The following is a 25505-nucleotide window of genomic DNA, read 5'->3' on the forward strand; positions in this document are numbered from 1 at the left end:
TAAATAAATATATATATAAATAAAAGAGCTGCCATGGTGACAGTTTGGAGGAAAGGATGGGAGTAGGTGGGAAGGCACACTTTCTTGTCCATTCTTCTAAACCAGGATTACATGTTTGTACAACTCATTTACCAAATTTCACAGTAAACTATCTGACAGGAGCAAACTGGTAGGCAAATTGTCACTGATACATCTACACCCAGTCAAATAGAAAGGCTAAAATAATTTTCCAACAGTTTCACATGTTACCATGAAGTTAGTTAAGTGAAATAGTGAACTTATACTGGTCATATGTGTGAATGTGAGCGTGAATGATTGCCCTGCAACAGACTAGCGACCCATTTTGGATATACCCCCACCTCTTGTTCTATAATGGTTGGGATAGTCTCCACCCCCTTAACGACCCCAAATTGGATAAGCTGAAGGAAATGGATGGATGGAAGTAGCTGGAGCTCTGTTAACAGCATGCTCTGAGAAACTGCAAAAAACCCAAGAGCTCAAACTCTATAGGCCTCTGTTAACATGTTAAATGTAGAAGCTGATGGCAGTCCAGTTGTCAAGTATGGTGGTGGATGGGTAATGATTATGGGGCTTAGTTTGCAGCCACAGGAGCATGAACTCCTCTAGATGTGAGGACATCTCTGCGACAAGTTAAAACTTCCTTGAAACTGAGCCATACAAGAGGGCATTTACCTTAAGTACTAATATCTGCATGGAAAAGTTCTTACCCTGCAGAAAATTGTACAATTAGTGTCTCATTAGTGAAACATGTACACTGGCCCATTTTTAACTTACCACCGTGCATTTGTTGGTAGAGCTGAATTATTCTGAACCAACAGGGCTATGCAATCTGCTGTCAGACACTCACTACAGCTTGAGTGAAAGCTCAATAAAAAAAAATAAAAAAAAAAAGACTACAAGAAAAGGAACCAAGCAAGTGAACGCCATGGAGCGCATGATTTGCCAGTCCAAGATAAGAAAATCACCCTAAAGAAGAAAATGAAAATCCAGATTCTCCAGCATCCATAGGATAGTGCCAAGATGCCTAAGTGTCGACAATATCAGAAGTATTTTAATGAAAGATATGATCATTTAAAATAAGATGAGTTGAGATAAAGAATACTGGAATATGTTTACACTAAAAAGTTTAGTGTTATGTTTTCAAGAGGAAGTAATGGCTGTATTCATGTTAAAGGCTATTTAAATTGGCTGAACAAGACAAAAAAAAATATCAAGGTCCACACCTCAACCAAGCTGAAACGCTGTCACACAATCTTGTACATAATTATTTCCTCCGCTGAAGTTTTTCAGACACTACCTTTGCATTTTGATGGATGGACGTGGTAAGTACCAGCTGATTTATTTTATTATGTCCTGATACATAAAACCATAAAATTGATAGAAAGTTTTTGTATGACTGTAGAAGTTTGTTTAAGCATTTATCTTTATCAAACGTGACGCTCAGGTCTGAGTTGGAACAGAATGTGTGGCCCAGCATCTCACCTGGCTGGAGTACCCAGCTGTTTCATATCCTCCAAAGATGTAGAGTTTAGTGTTAATATTAGCACCGCAGAAGCCCGACAGGTCTGGTGGGATGTCTCCAGTCATCTCTCTCCGCTCCCTGCAAAGACAAAAACGTTAAAAAACGCCTGTAAAAGATAAGAAGGTAAAGCCTTAGAAATCTTAAACACACATATAAAGTAAACACTAAGAAAGGTTGGCTTTGGTTTTAGTTGACCTGACTCAAATAACCATAAAAGAAAAGGCTGTTTTTTGAATGCTAAGTCACTTATATCTAGTTTGTCCTAGCCTCTGATACATGTCAGTGTGACACACCATTTGTCTCAGCTGATAAACAGCCCTCATTTGATCTTACCACATCCCACTGTCTAAATCACAGAGCCATATCTCATCACTGGGCAACACGACATCCTGTCCGGCAACTACCTGTGAAGGAACAAAGACAAGATAAAGCTGTGAATGTCCTCTTTTGTTCACAAAAGCTGCACATTGCTGAAAAGCTGTGGTGACCTTAGATGGCTGATGGACATAGCAACAACCTGGATGCAGCAAGATGCAGTTTAAAAAAAATGTTTCTTGTTGAAACATGCTAGAAGGATTTCCTAGAAGGATATTTGAAATCTCCAGTTCATTTGCCAAGTTGGTTTCCGCAGTGTTTTCTTTTTAGTCTACATATACATCTACAGTCACAAACGCATTGAACCAAAACAACTGTTCACTTTTAATTAAAGTGAACAGTTAAAGTGAACAGTTACACAAAGGTGCTTGTACACCTTTGTGTAACTCGCTCAGTTCAGTAGCAGCTCAAGCTGTAATACCTTTCAACGACACATGCTGGATGCATGTTATTTGCCATACTCATAAATACGAACACTGATATACTCCGGTAATTTATTCCTTTAGGATTCAATTTCCTCAAAGTAAACACAGCGAGGACGCACTGAGTTACCATAGAAGCAGTCACCAGTGACTTTTTCCTTTAAATTTATTGTCATGACTTGGCTCCGCGTAGAAACACCTGCACCTAATCATCCAGGTAAAGAAAGGAAATTCTAGAAAGTTCATTCTCTTCATCGAAACGTTTTCCCCCACTGATGACGTTCAGATAAACAATCAAGTTTTGGGGACCTGCACAGGTAGCGAGGCTATAATTACACCTCGGCTCTTCTTACCTGGTAACCTCCCCACACATACAGCGTATTATTGTGTATGAACGCGGTGTGGCTGCTCCTCTCCAGCGGGCTGACCGGCGCGTCTCTCTGAGCAGCATCCATCCCAGCTCTGCGCTCTGACTCTCCTGCCTGATGAGCAGCGCCACGTCGCCCAAATAAAAACCGCCGAAAAGTGCTTAACAAAGCTTAAGGTGAATGCTGTGGCGGCTCAGAGGACCTGATCATGTCGCTCTGGCTCAGAGAAAAGTGCCGTCTGAATTGGAGGCTTTGCGGAACGTGTTTTTCAGGCTTGCTGCCTTTGTTTACTCCTCCCATAAGCATGAGCCCTTCATGCAAGTTCGGCACACCAGGTATTGCGTGTTTAGAATACCTAAGTGATTAAGAATCATTTGTTTAGCATGGGCCGCATGAAAATTTAACACATTTCTCTGTGATAGAGTGAAATATAATCATGCTAGTATACTCAACAATAAACAGGCAGGTTAGAAGCAGTGAAGTGGATATTTTAACACCCCAAACACAGATGAAATCAGAACATAGAAGTGCCAAGTATGGCAGGTAGGTTTGGTATTAAGGAATCTGCTCCGAGTGATACATCTGTTCCTTTTCTTGTCAACCTGTTATACAGCCAAGACTTCTCCCCCCTCCCCTCTTCAGGAGCTTCCAAAATTCTAGTTGAATTCTAGTGAAATGAAGGTCAAAACATTAGTTTCATTGATCCTGTTTTTTCCCATAATACTGTAAATCACATTTAATCTGTGTATTTTCACTACATATTAATGGTCATCCACTTCCTTCTGCAGGAGCTCTTTGTCTCTAAAAGCACATTTCAAGGTTCATGTTAAACTTGGACTCAAGTAGAGTAGCTTTGCATTATTCAGTTTAAAATAATACTTGTTTTTCTCATACTGGTCTTTGTTACAGCCCCATAGACTGTTTTAGGGCCTCTCGCTTTAAGCCATCCTTCTTCTGATTGGTAAACATAAGGTCTGTGGGACTGCCGTGTGCCACATGTGACCATATATGGGATATCCACACTCAATGAACTAAAACAGAGTCCAGAGTGAGGATCAAACTATCTGTTTAGAACACTTTGAAGCATCAGCTTTCGTCATTTATAAATATTGATTTCACTATTCGCAATTTTGGTATGTTTTTATCTTAATATAAGGATCCCCTGATGTATCTGTATAAATATGACAGAAAATGATGAAAAGCACAAAATGTCCATCTTAAAAGATGTTGAAAACAGGAATTTCCCTTCTATCTTTTCTACATGTAAAGACACACCCAAATTCCTACAATGATTTCAGTGTGACAGATGGCGATGAAACTAACTTCCTGACTTCCTTATTTCACAGAGGAACTTGTTAAACACAGTGTTATTGTTTTTAACATGACTGCACAAAAACAAAGTTTCCACAGGATTTGATGGAGTCCCATTGCATGACCAAATTTGGACCAAGCTTTAGCGTTGGACAATATGGCCTCACATTTGACAGGGTCATGTGACATCAGCCCAAGGCTGTTAAAAACATGTTCTGCAGAAATATGTGGTCCTCCAGCACACCTGCATTTGCAAAAGGTCCTAAGCCTGTGAAACACCTCTTGCTTAGTCCCTGTTGCAAAGGAGAGTCATCACACCAAATACCAAGACTATAAGACCCGTAGTGCTCACCACATGTCATTATGACGCTTGAGGGGCTGGTCCTCTCGTATATCAGAGTTTTTGTGTCAAATCAAACCTTATTACAGCTTGCTTCCTTAGACCACAGTATGTGCATTAGCAAACATCATCTCTATATGGTAGGCACTGCACGGCCTGTTTTTTGTGTGTCCACAATGGAGACAAACATATCAAGAAGACTAGCTCTGTGTTACAGTCTCAAAACAGAGGTAGTCCAGCAGGTGGTGGAAGAATAATCCTCTTGAAAGTGAAGTCAATTATGATCAACCCTGCACACCCACGCCATGCCCTGGAGGTTATCAACAGTAGCATCTTCAGCCAAAGACTCAGTGCACCACAGTGCAAGCTGCTATAAGACTGTAATGCACAATAACACTATTCGATCCAGGTTTGCATGTTATTGGCAGTTGTATTTAATTGTTTATATATTATTGACTTTATTAGGAATTAATATTGTTTTACTGAGGAGATAACTGACTGTGAGGTGCCGGGGTGTGTGTACTGCAAAATAAGCATCTGGTCTTCATCAGCCTTCCAGGGACTGATGATGAAAATTAGCCCGTATGTCTGTGTGTGCCATGGCTACGGAAGAGGATTAGGGCCACTGGGAAAAAAATCTGAATTCTGAGATTAAAGTCAGAATTCTGACTTTTTTCTCAGAATTCAGGAAAAGAAGGGAAAAAAAAGACGTGCCCACTTTTTTTTCCCCCCCCTAGTGGCCCTAATCCTCTTCCATACATGGCTTTGTGAGTAAAATGAACATTACCTGGTGTGAAAGGCTTAAAATAAAAGACAACCGAATCAAATACACTGACATTTATTTCAATACAGTCATTCATACATAATGAGACAAAATAAATACAAATCCGGAAATAACAGTACTGCAGTATATGCAATTTTCCCTTTGCATATGATATGTTCTGCATATCACAAAATGGAGTTCAGTACATCTTCAACTTATTTTTGTTCTTTGCAGACCCCAGAGAAGTCTGATGATTCTCAGTTCAAAGTCAAAAATGAAAGAAAAGGGGAAAAAAAAAAAAAAAGCTCATAAACACAGCTGGGTTTTTAGTTTAGGGATAATTTAATGTGGCTGAAGATATCAGAGCTCAAATAACTCAGCTGAAATATCCATTTAACAGTCATTTCCGAGTGCAAATATGCAAATTACGTTTTAAACTTTATAAACACTCATTTCAAATCTTCATTTTTAATGTTTTTGCCACACAGTTATTATTAAATTATTTCATTAAATGCATGAATAAGCAGCATAAACAAATCTCCTCTGTGAGCCTTAACAATTGCCTGTTTAATCACACATATATATATATATATATATAGAGAGAAACATTCCACAAAGCGCTCATATTTACACAAATTATTTTTATTGATCAATCTAATTTTTTTATTGCATGATTATGGGTATAAAAAAAAAAGTTTTGGCCCCGTAATAGTGAGATATCATGGGAAAACTGTAACGCTTAAATTAAAAAAAAAAGAAGGCACAATCAAGATCTGTTAATAAAAACATTTCTCATTATTCTACAAGTACAGTACTAAATATTAATGCTGGAAATCATGTCTGAATAATTTGTGCATTGAGAGAAACAGAAAACATACTGTGGATCACTTTTGTGTAAACATGATGGTTAAGAAGACATTGATGTGACAAGCAAAGTAAAGGGCGTGAATGGTCACCTTTCCACTGCACAAACTTGTAGCAGGAACCAAGTTTACAGGAAGTCCCCATGATCATCTCTTACAATCTGTGGAGATCCTGAATGCACCAAAAAAAAAAAAAAAAGGCGAAGGGTAAGGCAACGCTATGATTTCTGCTCATACCTTGGTTTTTCTCTACTGATCGGTGCATTACAGCTTTTACCAGATTAGTATGTTTTGGTTCAGGAAACTGAAATAAGTCTTTGACGCAGTCTCCGAGACTTTCCATCTTGATTTCGGTCTCAGTTTCAAAATTATTAACCCACTAGTTAAACTATGAATCTGTGAAACCAGATGATGATGGTTGTCATTCGTTTTATCCACTTAAATTTTACAATTTGAAAGACTCCTAATCTTCTTTGTTCGAATAGGTTTGGGGTTTTTCAAAGATTTTCTTGTTCTGAAACTAAAGAAAAAAAAAAAGAAGTAGTGTTTGATAGTAGTTAAGAACCTCTAAGTACAGGCTGTTATCCTGGAGTAGATTCTGATCCAGAAGCAGTCCTACAAGAGGTTTTACAGGAGTGGGTGTGGGGATTCCTGAGTTTAGAATAGGTAATGGTGCAAGCTACTTATTAGTTCCTGCAGTGGAAAACGGCCAACTGTAAAAAATGTTTGGATACAATAGATTGGCAGCACCCTCGACGTCTGACCAGGCCTTTTTTGATGTCGTGGCTGAATCAGAAATCAGAGAGGTATTTAAATCACTGGTCAGTAACATTTGGCTGCATCATGTGAGCAGCACGAGGCTCTGAATGCCTCTACATTAGTGCAAGAGAGTCTAGCTACTGTAGCACTGTGACTTCAAATACCTTCATCTTCATGCTTGCTTTAAGTCAGTTAGGGCAGGCAAACTCATAATTGCACTTGAGGTTACATCATGTGAAAGCTAAATTTTGTTTTCTTTACTCTCCACCAGCTTACGTTTAACAGTCTGGCCCCGTGGCTCACAGCTCAGCACTGTCCCTACTGACCGTGCTCAGTCCTGCAGATCCCTCTCCATGTATTTCCTCATCCGCTGACAGCGAGGACAGGACTGCTCATCAGCCTTGCAGCTTATATGAAACAAAGCTTTGCAATCTTCACACCTGGGCAAGAGAAAAAACAAACCAAATTAAAGGCACTGTGGACACAATTTCCACACCACTTCTAGTAAAAATACTAATGACCACAGTTAGCATATGTTAAAGGTTTTGTTTTGCTTTTCCACAAACTTAAAGTATGATTTTCACAAAAGAATTTCTCAGTCAGTTGACGGTGTCAGCCTTAAATCCTCCGATAGAGAAAATGTGTTTCCCCAATAATTTCCACACATATAGGTGTTATTTTTATAGCTTTGGAGACACAGATTTTAAGATCTTATCAATATTTTAAAATGAGGTACAGGACAAGACACTCATCTATATTAGAACAGTTTGAATTCACGTTCTATAAAGCGCTTCTTTGGTAAAGCTGAGCGAGTGGTTGCAGTTGTCACACTATACCTTAGGCTCCTTCCGCCTCACACCCACTCTCACTCAGAAGCTCAAAGCCCCCTTGGACTTTCTCCACACTAATGAGTACACTGTAATTTTCAAAGCCACCAGACAGCAGTTGCTAATCTAAATCTAAAGTGTGTTCTCAGGTATAATTACTATTTTTGTCAGTGGAATCTGGCTGGTTTGACAAGAGTGCAAAGACTTCAGTTCCACTTCAAAAACAGCACATGAAAACAGGGCATTGAGGGATTTGTAGATGAGAAGATCGATCTCGTAATTAATGCGTTACTTGACTGGGAGCCAGTGGAGATTTATGAGGGTGAGTGTGATATATTCCCCGAGCTTAGTGCATGTTAGAAGCCTGGCAGATGAGTTCTGGACATACTGGATTCTGTCCAGGGCTTTGCAGGAATTTCGAACAGGACCCCACTGCAGGAAGCCAGCCGGGTGGTGACAAAGACACGGATGATCATCTGTTACAGATTTTGTGTGACTGATGTCAAGAGATGTTCATTAGGTTGGTGACAAATCCCATATGAGCCTGGAAGTAGTGATTGTAGTGAGACCTACAATCACTACAATCACTACTGACAGAGGCGCCACCCTGGGGCGCCTCTGTCAGTGCGCCCCAGGGTGGCTGTGGCTACAATGTAGCTTGCCATCACCAGTGTGTGAATGTGTGTGTGAATGGGTGGATGACAGGTTGTGTAAAGCGCTTTGGGGTCCTTAGGGACTAGAAAAGCGCTATACAAATACAGGCCATTTACCATTACTAAGATGGATGGTTTGGAGATGGTGGCACTGGCAGAGTTGCAGGTAGACAAGTTAAAATGCTGAGAGTTTCAGTGCGAGTGAGCAGGACAGACAAGTTTGTGTAACAGAAGGACTGTTCAGGATGAGCGTTTTGAATACAAAGTTAGAGAGGCAAAGCTGAGATGGTTTGGACATGGAGCTGGCAGACAGGAGGAAAAGTGGAAAACCACAGAGAAGAGAAGGAGGACATGCAGCGGGTTGGAGTGACAGAGGAGGGTGCTAGATATAGGGTGAGATGAAGGCAGGTGATCCACTGTGGCGACCCCTAAAAGTAGCAGCCAAAAGAAGATCATTTTGGTCTGTGTGCTTTATTAAAAGAGTTTTCTACGTCTCTCTGGTAGATTGTGTCTTGCTATTCATATTAACAAGAGGGCTTCAGTTTATTTTTGTCCTGTTTACACTTTATATAGCCCACGTTAAAAAGCAACAGACAGTGGCGACTAAACAGAACACTGAAAACACAAACAAGGGAAAGGAAGTCACACAGAAGAACAGGATGTTTAAAAAGTTGGAGCTGGTGTTTAGCATTTAATTTAGAATATTTGGACAAAAGGCTAGCCTCATTGTGGACTTTTTCCTCTTTCTTTTTAAAACTATTTAGTTTTAGGGCTCAAATAAATAAAAAGAATGAGGAATGAAGAGAGATGCCTTTGAAAAACATACCTTGTGGTTGTCTCAAACTGGAAGGGGAAGATGGTGTCATCAGAGTGGCATATCTGACAAATGTAGCCACGCTGGGTGCAAAGGTCGCAGCTGAACACGTGATTAGAGGCATGTTGCACCAGCCTGCGCAGAAAGTTTACATACTGGCCCTCTGCTACCTGACAAAAAAGAAATAAAAAAAAATACAGATGCCTATATGTAGGTATTTTAAGGTGGCGATCCTGTATGCAATAAAAGCGGGCCAGAAGGTTACCTGTCGCAAGTCCTTGACACTGTACAGGTGGTTTGACTCCAACAGGTAAGTTCGCTGCCCCATTCTAGAGAGAGAAATGGAAGGAGAAGAAAAAAAGGAAAGAAAGGTGTTTAACATGTTTTATAGCATTTAAATTGATTGTTCCTATTGAAAAGAAATTCAATAGGAACAATGTAGCCTAGAGTAATTTATTGTTATTGCCAAGGCATTCTGCCAAACACCTCGCTTGGAGTTTCTTGCAGGCTCCACTGCGGCAGGTACGCAGATATTCACCCAGAAGGCATAGCTTCTGCCTCTGCTCGTGGGCCTGACCCATGGACTCTGTGTGCGCAACCAACTCAGGGTTCAGCTGCTCCAGGTTGAGCAGAGGCTCTTGTTCTACCTGCTTCAGAAGCCACAGGGCTTTCTTAGACACCTGTGCAGACAAACAAGTGTAAGCAGTCTCATGAGGCTGACATGTTGCTTCAAAATGTTCAGCAATTAAAAAAAAAGAAAAAAAAAAAAAAGAAAAACTAGAATATTTAGTTATGAGTGGGTTAGAATACATAAAACAAACCCGCACAGAAAAACTGTAAGAGGACTGTACTGTCAGTTAGCCTGGAGGAAATGCAAATAGTCTGTACTGCCATTTAACTCTATTTCAGCAGATGGCGCTGTATGAACAGTTTCTGTGACAAACAGCAACAACCAGACTTTTTGGTCTTAGAAAGAGGAGACCTCCTCCAAATATAAACACTGTGTTAGCACATTTAGTACATATTAGCCTAATCCATTCTTCAATTCCTGATTCAGGTTTGCACTGTAATAAATCAATGTTTGAATCAAACCTCAAAACTTGCAAGAAATAAAAAAGAAAAAAGGTTACTCATTCATATTCATGACAGTGATCACATTTATGCTCATAATTAGTGTATGTGAACATAAATATTTCCTTAATTAAATTTGAGATATTAAAAACTGAAATGGCATTTACTTTTTGACTTGATTGTTTTAGCAAAGCCGTCTTTTTATTTAACCTCAGAGGTCACAAAACAGTTAAGTTGCAAAAAAAACAAAAAACAAAAAAACAACAACAAATATTAGAAAACATTTTTGTAGTTTCAAATGAGACTCAGACCTTTAAGATGCAAGTTCATAGAGTTTGGTGTAACACATTACACAGTGTGCTTCATGCTTCCAGTCTGCAGCACTCGTGTTAATACCCAAGGCCAGTTTCTTCAAATGACACTAAGCTTTCATCTAAATTAGCAGGTAGGAAGTCATATATGTTTGTTTTTCTAATTGCTGTAACAAATTTGTAACAATTTTTTTTATAGAAGTTTGTTTGCAGATAGTTACGTGTTGCACCTACCTCTCTTTGGGCGACATCCCAGTTGTGTACCATGCGTGAGGGGATGATGGAGGTGTCACCTTTGTGGCATGACTCACAGTAGTACAGCCCAGAGAACTCACATAACCTGGCTCTGCCCAGTGACAGTCCAATCTTCTGAGGACAGCCTGCAAGACACAGCAAAGCACAACTCAGTCTGAGTCACATCCACTCTAATAATGAGTCGGATTCCTCTTCCCTTAGACTCAATCAGTGATACATTATGATTTACAAGGCTATGCTTGATCTGCTCCACGTGTCAGAAGTTGCTGTCTGTCATCCCGAGATTTATCCCCCCCCCACAAAAAAACCAAACCCCAAAACAGATCTGTCAGCGGGATTACGCAAAGAAACACCTGACCGAGTTTTAAGATACTTGCTGGAAAAGTGGGACAAAAGCAAAGGAATAATACTTTAAATTTCTTTTGGGAAAATAGGTGGATCTTAAAGATGGGTTTTATTGGTTTTGGGGTAAAAGGATCGTAAAAAATACAACTGAACACAAGATCAGGTCTTAGACTCCTAGGCAACATGCTGATTTTTATCATCACACTCAAAACCAAACTAAACAACAGGAAATGAACAGACTGAACAGACAAGTGCAAATCTTCCATAATCTCCAGTTTTCTTAATGTAAAAGTTTCTTCTTTTTTTTAAGTACATAAAATGTCATTATCTACTGGTTTATGGATCCTGGATTTTAAAGTTTCAGCATTATTGTTTTGGCTGTCAATATATTAGTTTTGCAGAGCCAGAAGTGAACAATATTTGAACAAGAGATTGAAGTGCAAAGTTATTAGCCAACACAAGCAAGCTCAAGCCATAGGCTCACACACACAGATGCATCTGCAATGATCAGTACCACACAGCAAGTCAGGTCCATTAAAATGTTCCAAAAGGCACATTATAAACATTAGGCCATACCCTTAACTTTAAGCTTTAGTCAAATGCAAACAAATGCATTATTAATTTACTGTAAAGGTTATTAATGAAGGACGAAACTATCCAAGAGTCCAAAACTCTGTTAGTTCGAGGATGTAAACATGCTTTTTAATGCTGTTAAGTTGAGAATTTTAAAACAAGGTTGATTTTGTCCGTCTCAGACTGCTGAAGTCTTAAATTTAAAAAAAAAAAATTAAAAAATGGTGTGCTCAAACCCAGTAAAGGGTTTTGACCCAATCACTTACACTAGAAGTGCAATGAAAAGCTTCAACTTTTGATACTGCAGACAGGATGGATTACCACAACAAGCAAAATCTGCTTGATTTTACATCAAACAGGCTTCAAAAGGTTTAAAGATATTTTTTAAATTCTAACATTACCTGCACATTTGAAGCCCTGAGTGTCCAGGCCCTTCTCTGAGGGAACTTTGAAAAGGTGAACAAGAAGTGCTCCATCTTCTTTTAGCCTATGCTGCACCAGTCTGTACAGATTTCCAGTCGCTTCCAAAGGTACCTCAGAGCCTTCACACTCCCCATTCTCCAGGTATGAGTCAAGAGCCTCTCGGATAAACTTCCTCCAAAAGCGAGCCTCCTTGTCATTCTCCGCTCTAAATCTAAGTGTTTCTCGAATTGTCAGGAGCTTGAAAAAGGCTGGTCCCCCCTGAGAAACATCGGGTACCACATCCCGGATTTCCTCAACAGGGTAGTTTAGCCGCTGTAGCTTCCTTCCTTCTTTTACGAGAAATCCTTTCAAGGTCTCCAAGGAGAGAGAGAAAACCATACGTTCCCACGTCCGGGCCTCAGGATCTGTGGAGAAGTACAAAACAGCTTCTTTGATGGAATCCGTTTCTAAATTTGTAGTCGATGTCCAGTCAAATTCCTGCTGAGGAGGAGATGGAGAATCCTGCCCTCCACAAGCATCAGAACCAGACGGGCCTTGCTCAGGGCTGGAAGGGGACAAGGGTGGCGAAGAAACTGCACGTTCATCCACACCATTCTCACACCCGGTGTGCAGCACCTCCCACTGCTCGCCATGCGGTACTGGTCGGCTTTTGTTGACAGCCTCAATAATCCGGTCCACCCAGTCCTCAGCTTCGTCACGATTGGCCGCCCGGAGGTAAAGCCGTTTTCCAGGAAAGGTCAAGTCAAAGCGGCCGTCAGTTGAGGTGATGTGAACGTCTTCACATCGCACCAGGGAGCAGTTTTCGCAGCATGTCCGTTCATCTGCATTCCCATATAGGCGGAACTCAAAGGGTGACAGCTCGCAGTAGTAGTCGCGCCATAATCCTACGGCGCTGCGTCGTTCTAGGTGACCGAGCTTCAGCAATCCTCGAAAGGGGTTTGACAGCCCTGGGAAAAACACATACATAGATGACATTGTCGTGTTTTCACACTGAGAAGGCCTCTTTTATATCCATGTTTACTAGCTGAGCAATACATACAGAAAATTAAGCCACAATTGAACCTTTTGCATTATTTTGAGCAAAGTTGCAGGGTTGTCATAAATAAAAATAAATAAATAAAAGCTGGACTGGTTTTCAATGTAGCTGTCAACTGTGTGTTAAAACTTAAAGACTAAAAGAAAAATCCTCATTAGGACAGGGATTTGTGTCTATGTAAGAAACTATATTATTGTTTGTTAATGTGTTATTACATTAACGTCTGGTAATTCTATGACATTTAGGCCACGTTATATGGTAATGCAAATGTAACATAAGTAATCTAACAAATTACTTTCCCCAGAAAGTAATTCTTCCCTGGCAAGTCCTCTCAACTTGCTACAACACAGTGATGCAATGTAGAGAAAAAAAATGGAGAAGGAAACTGGGTTACAAGAAAAAGAACAGGCCGATACGTGAACTGACATTGGATTTCCAATCAACTATTACATGACTTCAGAGTTCCTGTTAGCAGCGCGAAAACAAAATGAAAAGAAGGCTTGGAATTCAAGTTGACATCCCCAGTGGGATAATTTCACCAGCCAACATTCCCCATTATTTGCTTCAATAGATAAGTTAACATTGACTCACAACACGGTTAAATAATCTAATCTGTTCATGTGAATGACTGAGATTAGCTACTCGTGAACAGTCCCATTATTGACAAAATGATTTTAAAAATAAATAATAACCATAGTCCATATGCTTTGTCACAAAATGTCCCATGACATGCTTCACTATCTGCGCTGTTAACGTTACGGTTACACTCTTTCACATTATTTCTATTTTTAAAACAGGCCATGGGACTCATCCAGGTGACGTCCTGCAAATGTAGTAAAATCACATTCCACAGTGATGTGGCCACACGCCAAGCATTATGTAACAGCAGGCGTTTTCTCTTTTGAGACCTGAAGGAAATTACCTGCTGGGAAAATCTGGGGGCGTGGCTTTAATCTCATTCCACGCTTTCTAGTGCTCCTGGACTTTAGTGCAGTATGTTACTTCATTTGTAATCCCTCAGTGGCTACCTGTATTGACCAGGTGTGCGCACACTGCAGGTACCACTAGAAGTGCTGTGGAGCAACGATTTTACATGTGGGCTTCTGTTTAGTTTGTTAACAGCTCTGTCTCTTTCACTTGAATGCAATGATCTATTTGTGATAGAAACAGTTTGTTCAGAGAAACTCAGTTGGCAGGATTCTGAAACTCAGATTTCTTTCCTCGGGCAGTGAGATTGCTGAGATTCCCCATAGTTACTTATTCCTTCATTTATGCATTTTTCTTATATTGCATAAAATTCTTACATCTTTTTTTTTTTTTCATACACAAGCTTGTAGTGCTCAATTACAAAAAAAAGAAAGAAAGAAAGAAACTTTATTATGTTCTCACATTGAGCACTGACTGCTGTGAATTATGCCCAGCGCCCAAAACTCTTTTCATACAACCGTTTATCGTAAGTTGTACACTCAAAGCTTGGGGGACAGGGGATGGTACCTATTTGTCTGCGATGGACGACACTTGGACGTGACGGCGAGATGCTGGGCTCAGGTGCGGGAGGAGAGACAGGTGCGTCATCGCTGTCCGGCAAATTCTCCAGATGGGGCTTATAAATGTCATCGTCTGAGATCCAAGAATAAGAATGCTGCAAAAAGCAGGAGAGGATGTTTTATTTAGCATTGGGAACTAAAGGGTTTCATTTGCATGTTAATGGTAAGTAGCAGAGTGCAGTTTGCAAAAAAAGGGTTCCCCTTTCATCATGTGTCATTGGTGTTAGTGGTGTAGAAGCTATAAACAGTGGTCTCTAAACGGTCACGTGAATTTAAGCACAAATGTGTCCGTCTTGACTAATGTTAAGAGATTTTCCTATATTTATGTAAAACACTAAGAAATATCTTTAGTTTTTCCCATTCAGAGATCACAATTAAGAGTTGTTTTCACTCTAGGCATTTGCTGGTATAGTATGGCTACTTTCTGTACTCCATTTTATTAACATTTCGCCACAGGACTGGTTTCATATCACTACTAATTTGCCTTCCGGCAGTATTCTCACAGTCTATTAACACTGAATACTAGAACAGCAGGTTGGTGTGTTTTTGCTGTGCCCATGTGGGTTTCTGCTGCGTGCTTAAGCTACTTCCCACAGATCAGAGAGGTGTTTTTCAGGTAAAATGTCGCTGTGGATGAGAGTACTATAGTAAGACTCAGTACTCAGTCAATAAAAGTTAGCCCTAATTAGACAAGGAGTTAGATGATGGATGGACGATGGATGGATGGACAGACTAAGTTTGTAAAACTAATGCGACTACTCACCATTTTTGTGAGGGGTTTTAAAATGGAAAACAATAAACACAAAATAACATTTTTCCATTATTTATTACAGAGATTGTGTTGTTTTTTTCTCCATGCATTATTCAAGATTCAAGAATAAGAGTTGAACATCCTACTTGACATTTCATGCAACAAATATCAAATAGTTTTTTTGCATTCTACGTAATCAGCAACCACAGTGTTTATGAACTGATATGAGTGCATTTGACAAATTTGCATTAAGGCCAGATAAAGTTTGTGGTTTTGCTCAAATAACGGTTACCCTCTAGAGAGATGTTACACTTACTGATAGTGAATCTGAAGATGGCTTTCTGCTCAAGATGCTTGTAGAGCGACGTGGGCACTGATGAACTGCAGAGTCTGCGTTGGTTTTTTCAGAGCTTTCTGTTGGCTTCTCTTCCTGGACAGGCTCAACAGTGACACTTACTTCCTCCACAGGTTCTGCAGGTTCACTGACTGCTGAGACAAGACATATGTCCGAGTGCAATTCTGAAGAGGCACTTTTGCAGACTTCAGCGGGACACTTATCATCATCAGATGACTGCAGCTCAGTGGTTGTTTCTGGTTGCTCTAAATCAAGCTGTCCAAAGTTTGGAGGCTGGTACTCAGAAGCCTGGGGCTCACTGTCACTGATAATACCCTTCTCAGAGAACTGAGAAGGACCCATGCTGGAGACAAATGAGTCTTCCTGTGTCGAGTCCTGACTGCAGTGTCCGCTCTCCCGGAAATCAGTCAGCGAGCTGCAGAGATACAGACAACTCAAAACATGTATTCTACTTCAAGTTAAATAAAAGAAAAGCTTTTGTTGACGAAAGACCAAAAAAAACAAAAAACAAAAAAACCTCTGCATCCAAGCTGCTAATTTTATATACTGGTTATTGGCTGCTTTTCAGTCCCGTGCCAGAGCCCATATTGGGGTGGATGTTTTATTGGAGGCTATTTCCTGCCAATGATTAACACATATCTGATGCTCTATTGATTATTAGAACAACAGGATGGTGTATGAGGGACTGACTAAAAATATACTACAAGATGGGGCTCATTCAGGTGCTAAGAACAGTTATTTAACTCCTATTTGCTCCAGAATGATTAAAAACTGTTTAAAATGTATACATACTCTTTCTGTGGCCTCTTGGTGCAGATGTTGGGATTAATGGCTGCTTCCAAGTCACATGAAGACCAATGCTCTCCTGTCGGGCTGCGGGGGTCCTGTCCCTGCAGAAGGCTGTCAGAGCTCAAGCTGGAGGACAGCTGAGAGGAGCCTGTGGTATCCAGGCTTAAATTAGAAGAACGAAGAGCAGTCTGACTCCCTTGTAAAAGATCTGATCCCCTCCCCACTAAAACTGGGCAGCCTCTCTGTACATCCAGTGCGTCCGAAGAACCCGATGACTGAGACACTGTATCCCAAATTTCCTTCCATATCGGTTTGGAGGTGGGAGGGTCTCCACCATTGAGGGGCAGGTCGAGTAAGTCTGCCTGGGACAAAGGGCAGAGTCCGGCAAGAGCCAGAGGCGTGGTGGTCCACTCATTGAGGACAGATGACTTGTAAGACAGGCTGAATGTGAGGGAGGCCAGACCCTGGAGGTAGCTGAGCAGAACCTCTCGCTCCTCCGGGTTCAGGAGCAAGGCACTGGGCTGATAATGGGCCTGCAGCTTGGAGTCTTCACGGAACAGCGATACGAGGTAGCACTCCAGGAGGCCGTGGTTGAGGGCCAGCCGTAGCCACGCTCGGCAGCGACCCACATCAGTGCCCACAAAGCTTATCTTCTCCAGCTCTGTGATCACATCACTAGGTAAAAAAAAAAAGAAAAAAAAAAAAAAGAGTGTGATAAACATATTGCATTTTCACAGAATAATACCTTAAATCAGTCATACTTAAACTTAAGAACAGCATCACTCAATATGAACTCTGAAAATCTTCAGGGACACTTCAATTCAATTCGATTAAATGTCTTTATTGTCCCACAAGGGGAAATTAGTTTAGCAGCAGGATATAAATAAACAGAACAATACTATAAAATAATAATGAAAATAATAGTGATAGAAAGTCCAAGGACAGTTATTTGCCATTGAGGAGACAAGATGCAGTGGGGATAAAAGAGACCTGGAGTCTTTTAGTCTTCCTCACAGGTACTCTAAAACGGCAGCCCTAACCCTTTACTAAAAACTCTGATTTAAACACAAGACTCGGATTAATGACCTCCTGACGTTTCTGTTCTTCATTTCATTTGATCAATCATCTCTCTTATTCTGTGTAATTCTCTATTAACAGTCTTTTTTTTTGCCATCTGATAATGATCAGTCAATTTTTAAAATCTTTTGTCTTGTACTTGTTTTGTAAATGGAAATATTAAAGCTTGAAAATGTTACTCAGGGAACTCAGAACATTTTAACTTCAAGCTTAACAATTGTAAATTTTTCACTGACCACACAGACAACCTGCATACCTTCAATACCCAAAAGGAAGCTGAGGGCCACACTTTGGGAATCACTGATTTGAATTTCTCAATAACATTGTTATTGAGAAGATTGAACATTGTATGTTCACTTTTCTTCTTTGCAGCCACCACATGCTGCTTTAGAGACACACACACATACACATGAACACACACCAAAACCCCCTCATCCAGGAGACACAATACTGTCAGAATTCTTTTTGCCTCCTGAAAGATAGTCTTAGCCCAAAAATTAGTTGTCATCAGATTGCTCGATTAATCAGTGGAATAATTGTTAGAATACTTGATTATTCAAGTTGCCTCAAGGCACTTTGCATAAGGTAAAGACACTACAATAAAATGAACCTGAAGTCTAAGATAAAATCTCCAAATGTATTTTTTCCAAAGGGAAAAAGTCCAAAACCCCCCAAATTTAGGAATAATTGTGCCTTGGTTCTGACTTACCGGTGGGTGACACTCTTGAGGAGGCTCCAGAAAAAAGGCTGAGGGAGGGGTCCACGGTCCCCTTTCCTACTGCTGCTTCGAGACTCTGAGCGGATGTACTTGCTCTTGATACCGTGGATGAAGATGGCCTCCAGGGCACAGCAGAGGAGGTTAGCATCGGAATCATCACTGGTGACTACCGAGTCTGACGCTACATATCGTTTCTGCAGGGCCTTGAGCGACTGCGCCAACTTCTCTTTGATCTAAGAAACAATACGTGGAAGAGGAAAAGGATTTTAATAAAACACATGATAGGTTCAAGCTACAAACCTATTCGCTGGAACGTTGAAGGCAATATAATTACACAGCAAGCAAGACACGAAGTAGGCAAAGTTCTTCATGTTTCTCGTGCACGGGAGAGAACCGGACAAACGCCGTTCCTTCGCTTGACCCCAGTTGCTCTTGTCCGTTCTCCCGTAACACTGCTCTTTTATTGAGGTTACATGAATATGCATAGGTTCATTAACATATGACGTCTACATACACACAAAGAGTACCTTGCCTTTGTGTGTGTGTGTGTATGTGATTTGTGTGAGGTCAAGATGTGACCCTGTGAAGACTCCCCAAAAGCTGGTGCCAGGAGTCTAGCGGGTCCATCTGAACAAAAGGCTCTTATACTTAAAGAGATATAAGTGTGTTTGCTATATCAACAAAGAGAAGACAGGACCTCTCTTATGCTCCTAGAGTAGAATGCACACCAAGCCTTTGCAGCCTGCTAAAGATCACAGTCCTATCACTACACAATTGATTATACACCTCTAAGCATATATGGTTAAATATTTCTAAGCATAAATAACAATCAACAATACAAAACCTAACAACACATTCCTCAACTTGTTCTGATGGGAAGCAGCTGTCAAACAAGAAGAAAAATTCCTGTTCAACCACATACATAGAAAACATCTTCAAGCATTAACTGGCACTTTTTTCTGCATTTCATTCCACAGTGTGATGACAAACAAGCAGTTTGAGATCAGCTGTGATGTTATGACACTCAACCTGTATATAACCTCCTGTCACATGTCACCCACTGTCAGCTGATGGGGAAAAAATAACAAACACATTACAAACAGACCTACATTATGTAAAAGGTTAGAGGACAAAGGCAGCTTCTTTCGCAACACACAAGAAACTTAGTGCTCTTGAGCACTGAAGAACTCTTCCTTTGCAGTGCTTGACTTGTTAAAAGAAAAACATCTACAGGTCCAGTTCCAAGCACCTGGACATATACGGTACATTAATGCAGCGGGGTTATTTTCTGCAAAACTAGAATTACAGGGTTTTTCCACGGTCCACGATGGGCCAGACAAGCACAGTTTGTCCAACTATACTCAAAGCAATGACTCTGTTTCACCTTACCTAATGATCTGAGGTCTCAAAGCCTTGTTAACAAAACATAAAAATTATTTATGTTTTTTTAACTCATTTTTTTCCTTTCATTGAAACATCTGAAAAACACATTTGAGAAAAAAAAAAGCCATAACCCTGGGGTTTTCCTGGCGTCTGGAGGATGACTACGCACGACTGGTCCATAGTGACGGAAAATAAGATTTGGCATCTAAGCTAACAGAAGTTTCTCCCTGTTATTTTTAGCTATTTTATAAACAAATTTTAAAAAAAAAAAAGGTATTTTAAACTTGGGTAAAATAAGCCTCACTTTAAAAAAGAAAATACTGGTTACAAATATTTGTAATCATAGTTCTGGTTACTTTTCTTTGGTGAAAGGTCAAAAACCTCTTTAGTGGGTAGCTCCACCTATGACTCAGGCTTCCTACTGTTAAAGGATAATTTACGTCTTCATTTTTATGATCCTAGGAAAGCCTAGTTGGAACACTTCTCCATCTTCTTTAATTGAACCCTCTGGACATTGTGGAGGAATATAAATACCTTGGAGTACACAAAGACAATAAACTGAACTGGGTTAAGAACACCACTGCACTCTACAGTAAGGGCCAGAGTTGTCTCTATTTTCTGAGGCGGCTGAGGTCTTTCAACATCTGTCGGACAATGCTCAGGATTTTCTGTTAGTCTGTTGTGGTCAGTGCTATCCTCTATGCTGTTGCATGCTGGGGCAGCAGGTTGAGGGTTGCAGATGCCAACAGACTCAAACTGATCCGCAAGTTCCTGTTGCAGGAAGGGTCGTGTCTAGGGATGGGTATCGTTTAGGTTTTATCCGATACCAGTGCCAAACCGGTACTTTTGAAACGGTGCCGGTGCTCAAACTGGTGCTTAAAGAATGGAGAACACAAAATTGGTCCAAAAACCTCTCATGTTTAGCTGTTTTTTTGTAAAAAGATAACAATGTTAGCTTTTCTGCAGCTATGGGGCATATATGGTATCACTCTTGGCTGGAAGCAGTGCTTAAACAACCGCAGTAGATGCGCTTGGTGTGAGGTCTCGCAGCAAGCTATCAAATATGGCGCATTTTTCGGCTTTTAAAAAAATTTGAGGTGTTACTTCCTTTGACAGTATCACAGTATCAGCTTAAAGCACTTGTTGCAGGCTGCTGAGTTTGCATATTTTGCTGTGAAGTACAGCCAGACTTTTGACCGCTTCGCCTTGGGCATTTTTAATCTGTAGTTCTGCTCTAAAAGAACGTACGTACCTGGACCCGCCTACTATCCTCGGAAACGTAAAATGATTGAATTCAAAGTGTATCACATCTCAGGAAAAACAAGCACCGAAATGTGCGCTGCTTTTCGGTCTGGTCGTTTATGTCAGAACCGGTGCCATGATACCGGTACCCATCCCTAGTCGTGTCTGAGAGGTGGATGGTGTCCAAGATAAGGACAATGCTGAATAATACCACTCCATTACATGCAGGCTAGTCACAGGAGCACGTTCAATGAGAGACCGAGATTACCAAAAATCACACTGCACCACACAGGAAATCATTCCTGTCTGTGGCCATCTCCCTGTACAACTCCGCCATCTAATATACTGTAAACACTGCAATAGTTACACCCTTTAACACACTCTCTACAGTAAAATAACAAATGACAAAGTTCACAGGTTAGAGTTAAATGTCAATCATATATATTTACCTCTGTAATATTCTTGATATTTATAATTGAGCAATTTGTATATGTTAGCACTGTTTCTTAAATTTGTAACCTTTGTAGCATATTGCATTATTTATTTAGTTTGGTCTGTTACTGTCTTGGAGCAACTTTAACACACATAATTTACTTAGGGATTATAAAGGTATTCTGGTTCTGAAGTCTACCATTCAGGCTAGAGTTAGACTCTCAAAGAGTAGCCCACAGACTGGTGGCAGCCCTTGGCAGTTAAGAACACAGTTTAAGTTATACAATCATATACAGTGCACAACAAATCTCTGCAAGCCATCATAACAGATTGAATATGAATGATGTTGAGGAGTTTAATTGTTGTTAGTGGTTAAAAAAAAAACCCAAACACATTTGAAGCAATAACATGTTTAACATAACAGCGTTGATGGTGAGAGGTGACCGTCTCACTTGTTGTCATTATTTAGATTCAAGAAACACGGGGTGATTCATTAAAATCTCAGAGTTATAATCAATTCTCAAAAATAGTCACACTGAAAATAAACTAATGCCGCATGTATCAAGTATAAGAAAGCCAATGTGTGAGTTAAAATATTAAAAGTAAACAGCAAATATTAGCCAGATCTATTCTTTGTTAAGTAATTCAGCTTTGTACTTCAGTGGTTTTATATTACAGTTCACCATAGACACACAAGCACAAAAAGTACTAAGAGCAAGTTCCTGATTCCTGACACGATCACCCAGGACTGATGCGTCAGTTATGTCTATGAAAAAATCTTGAAATACTTCTGAAATATGTGAAACTATTTCACATTAATTGTTCAATATTTGACTCTTGGGTTAATTTATCAAAGTAAGTAAGACCCTCTGAGACAAAACATGTCCACCACTGATCCAAAAGAATAGAACTTGTTACAAGTTTCTTAGGTTAACCTTCATTCAGTCTTTCAATGCAGGTCCCCTGAAGTGTGCACAACAGCAGCAGAGCAGTCCATTTGGGCCTTTTTTCCCTTCCTGTCTGTACCAGAAGACCTCCTGTAGCCCTGGGTGGGACTACACCTATGCAAGACCAGCTTCACCATTAAACATAATGAAAATCCTCTGTTGATGAGCTTAGTACCGGGATTATGATGCATTTCCTCTGCTGCATCCACTATTAGTGGCGTATTGAAAACAGGCTGTGCTGTTGTCGTTTTGTTTTTGTTTTTCTTTTGGAGCACCCCATGTCCCCCGCAACCTAAACATCAAGGGGGTACTTTGCATTACAATACTACTTAAATCTCACAAGCCAACTCTCACGCTGTCTCACCAGCAGAGGAAGGAGCCAGACAGAAGTGAAATCCGCAACGTGAAACGAGCTGATTCTTACCTTTTTAACATCCTTAGTCTCGTGGTGAGCTTCAGTCTGCGTGGCGAGCATGGCACCTCCTGGAATAAGTTACTCCAACATGGCACACTGAAACACACACAAAAAGACCTGCCCTTTTTGCACTTGCAGGCTTGACTAACAGCGACCAAACGAGTCATGCGAGTTTGTATCCTGAATATGGCCACGCCTTCGAGCCAGACATGTGACGAGAAGGAAACGAGTTTCCCTCCTCACATCGAGTTTCCAGAATTTCCTATCACGAGGCTGTGCTCTGTGACATTATTTGCCATTTCATGCTTTCTGTGAGTAGCCCTCCAAGTCACGTGAAGCACAGATTAAAGAAGACGTCTGCAGGGAAGTAGCTTCTTACTTCCCCAATAAAAACTGAGAGGCACTCTGAGAACTAATTAGCATGTAATCCAACCACCCTGACATCATCACATCCAAATAAGATTGCGTTAAATACATCAAGTGCTGGGCTATCAGCAAACAAAGTACTGTTTACCAAACAGTGGCTGGTTAATAGTTTCGTTTTAAACACCCAAAGCGACATTTAGAAGCATTTGTTTTCTCTGCAGACGCTTTGCAGTGACGAGCACTGGGCGTATGTGCATTAATGACAGAAATGCACGACCGAAACACTGTAAATTAAACAAATAAAATAAAAAAGCTGTGTAAATAACGAAATGTCTATCAGCTATGTAATAATATTAAACCCAGACGTTGTCGGCGGCTTTTACTAGCTAAGTTTTGCTTACCGAAACAAACAGCCTGGCTAACAGGTCGAAAAACAAGCGCGTGTCCTCCTTAAACTAACGTAAACACGGGAGCTGCACGTTAGAGGCACAAAAATCCGTGCAGTCACTCTCCATCGCTTCCAAAACACCTAAAAATAGAGCAGAAGTCAGCTCGACTTTAGACGCTCGACTGTCACCATCCAACTGAAAACGAAGTGCATCATGGGAACTCAGACTAGTGATGCGTTCAGGTTCCATCACAAATGCTGTGAAACTGAGCTTGTTCTCATGGATTCTCTTCTTGTCGATCTTTTTCTTCTTCGTGAGCTTCTTTATGATTTTCTTGATCTTCTTCTCATTCTCATCCTCTTCAAGGACACAGTGGATCATCTATCTCACCCTATCTTAAGCATCCTCTTCTGACACACCAACCCTCTGCATGTTCTTCTTCGCTACACCCAAGAACGTCCTCCGTGGTCTTCCCTTTTTCCACGGAGCTCCATCTTAAACATCCTCTGCCCAGTATATGCAGTATCTCTTGTCCAAACCATCTCAGCCTTACCTCTCTAACTTTATCTCTAATGTACTTGATCTGAGCTTTGTCTCTGACATGCTCATTTCCAGTCTGATTATTTGCACAGAAAACCTTAACATCTCCAGCTCAATTTCCTGTCTTTTTGTCGATGTCACCACCTCCAAACCATAAATCATAGCAGGTCTCTTTCCTGTCTTGTAAACCTTCCCTCATGGCTCGTACCTCTAGGTCCTTTTCCACCTGCTACCTACTCTCACTGCAGATCGCAAGGTCATCTACGAGCATCACAGCCAATGGAAACTCTTGCCTGAACTTATTCCTCAGTCTACATGACAAAAACAAAACAAACAAACAAAAAACATAATTTATTGACATTATTTGTGTCACTTGCATGCCTACCCTGCCACTGACATTAAAATTATTCTTCATGAATTGTAAAAGTGACCTCCTATGTTATTTAATCTGACTTAGAAGTGACAAATCATAGCTATTAGCTTTATGACTTTTACATTAAAACAAAAAACAAAAGACAAAAATGGCTATTTTGCCCTTCTGGATGATAAAATGGTTTATCACCCAGAAGATAAACCATTCTATCATGGTATTTGTAAAGGGTTAAACCCAAATAGCTTAATAACATGAAAATAACAAAAATACACGAAAGTAAAAAGCTCAATTAAATAGAAAAAAGTAAATAGAATAAAATTGTTTTATCTGTTATGTATGCTTTTAGCTTATTTATATAAGGATTTAATGTGGCAGGAGTTACATAGAGCGTGTTTGCATTTCACCATCTAAACGAGCTCCAACTCAAGTTGATTTCCAATCCTCTGGCGGGATTTCATTTTTACTGTCGACATATTTTTTGTGTCTTATGGTTTCCGGGTTATTTTTTTTATTTAAGACAACACATTAAAAATGAACAAAATCAACATGCAGAAAGTAGGTTAACTACTAACCTTAACTAAAGGTAAACAGAAGCAGTAATAAAAACAAAACAAACAAAAAAACAAACCCAAAGTAGAAGCTGTAGTTTACGAGTAACACTTAAAGACGACATAGTGGTTCCATTGTTGTTGACACCACAGACTTTCTGTTCTCCGTTCTCAGCTCCTGCTCTGCTAAAGACTTTTCATAACACACTCTGCAACTTATAAACTACTCCACCGCATAGCCTCACCACCGAAACAATATATTTCCAGTATAGTTGGCTTTTTATTGGTTTCAGAAACTCAAAAAACATAAACTTCAATCACTCTATACTCCGTTCTTATCCTCTGTAATCGTAGCATACTTGAAAATGAAAACAAACGTGCGTACGGAAGTTTCGTACTTTCATTTTCCTTTGTGTCTACAGTCAAGACACAGCACTGATGTGTGTGTGTCTACAGACACAACGCTGATGTGTGTGTCCAAACTGGATTTTAACTGGCTGTTTGATCTTTTTTTTTTTTTTTTTTTTTTTTTTTAAATTACCTACCTTAATGTCTTGCAAACTGCCAAAAAGGTAAAGACT

The 25505-nt window shown here is 40.2% G+C and overlaps 2 protein-coding genes across 5 annotated transcripts in view; both read right to left on the reverse strand.

Annotated features, from left to right (window-relative positions):
- Nucleotides 1-3055, reverse strand: part of LOC102292291 (kelch domain-containing protein 1) — a 12307-nt gene extending 9252 nt beyond the window's left edge. The window contains exons 1-3 of one of the 3 annotated variants that reach the window (XM_042223876.1): nucleotides 2694-3055; nucleotides 1877-1947; nucleotides 1504-1621 (exon numbers count right to left, since the gene is read on the reverse strand). In XM_042223876.1, coding sequence (XP_042079810.1) covers nucleotides 1504-1621; nucleotides 1877-1947; nucleotides 2694-2795 — 291 coding nt within the window. In that variant the 5' untranslated portion in view covers nucleotides 2796-3055. Of the gene's footprint in view, nucleotides 1-1503; nucleotides 1622-1876; nucleotides 1948-2339; nucleotides 2670-2693 lie in introns of those variants that run through there. The other 2 variants (XM_005913618.3, XM_042223888.1) reach the window with 2 other exon arrangements.
- Nucleotides 3056-5181: 2126 nt separating this feature from the next.
- plekhm1 (pleckstrin homology domain containing, family M (with RUN domain) member 1) lies at nucleotides 5182-23685 on the reverse strand. Of its 2 annotated transcripts, XM_005913614.3 has the most exons (13): nucleotides 23476-23685; nucleotides 22718-22804; nucleotides 18281-18522; nucleotides 16498-17169; nucleotides 15667-16120; nucleotides 14547-14694; nucleotides 11995-12963; nucleotides 10655-10800; nucleotides 9525-9718; nucleotides 9304-9367; nucleotides 9051-9208; nucleotides 7071-7184; nucleotides 5182-6157 (listed from the first exon to the last, which is right to left on the reverse strand). In XM_005913614.3, exons 2-12 carry the CDS (start codon nucleotides 22766-22768, stop codon nucleotides 7076-7078), a joined length of 3207 nt encoding a protein of 1068 aa, XP_005913676.1. In that variant the 5' UTR covers nucleotides 22769-22804; nucleotides 23476-23685; the 3' UTR covers nucleotides 5182-6157; nucleotides 7071-7075. The 2 variants fall into 2 exon arrangements, with proteins under 2 accessions (XP_005913676.1, XP_005913675.1); XM_005913613.3 differs by having other exon boundaries at nucleotides 5182-7184.
- Nucleotides 23686-25505: the final 1820 nt, after the last annotated feature.

This window comes from Haplochromis burtoni, unplaced genomic scaffold, assembly GCF_018398535.1.
Source record: "Haplochromis burtoni strain Fernald_Lab_line unplaced genomic scaffold, NCSU_Asbu1 Contig_6, whole genome shotgun sequence".
Taxonomy (NCBI): Eukaryota; Metazoa; Chordata; class Actinopteri; order Cichliformes; family Cichlidae; genus Haplochromis; species Haplochromis burtoni.

Excerpts from the sequence above, each read along its gene's own strand:
- plekhm1 (XM_005913614.3), bottom strand. The coding sequence starts at position 22,768 with ATGCTCGCCACGCAGACTGAAGCTCACCACGAGACTAAGGATGTTAAA. Across the intron at positions 14,695-15,666 it reads CATCTTCAGATTCACTATCA|CATTCTTATTCTTGGATCTC; the intron begins GTAAGTGTAACA and ends TGCTTTTTGCAG. Across the intron at positions 12,964-14,546 it reads CGTCCATCGCAGACAAATAG|GGCTGTCAAACCCCTTTCGA; the intron begins GTACCATCCCCT and ends TGTTTTTCCCAG.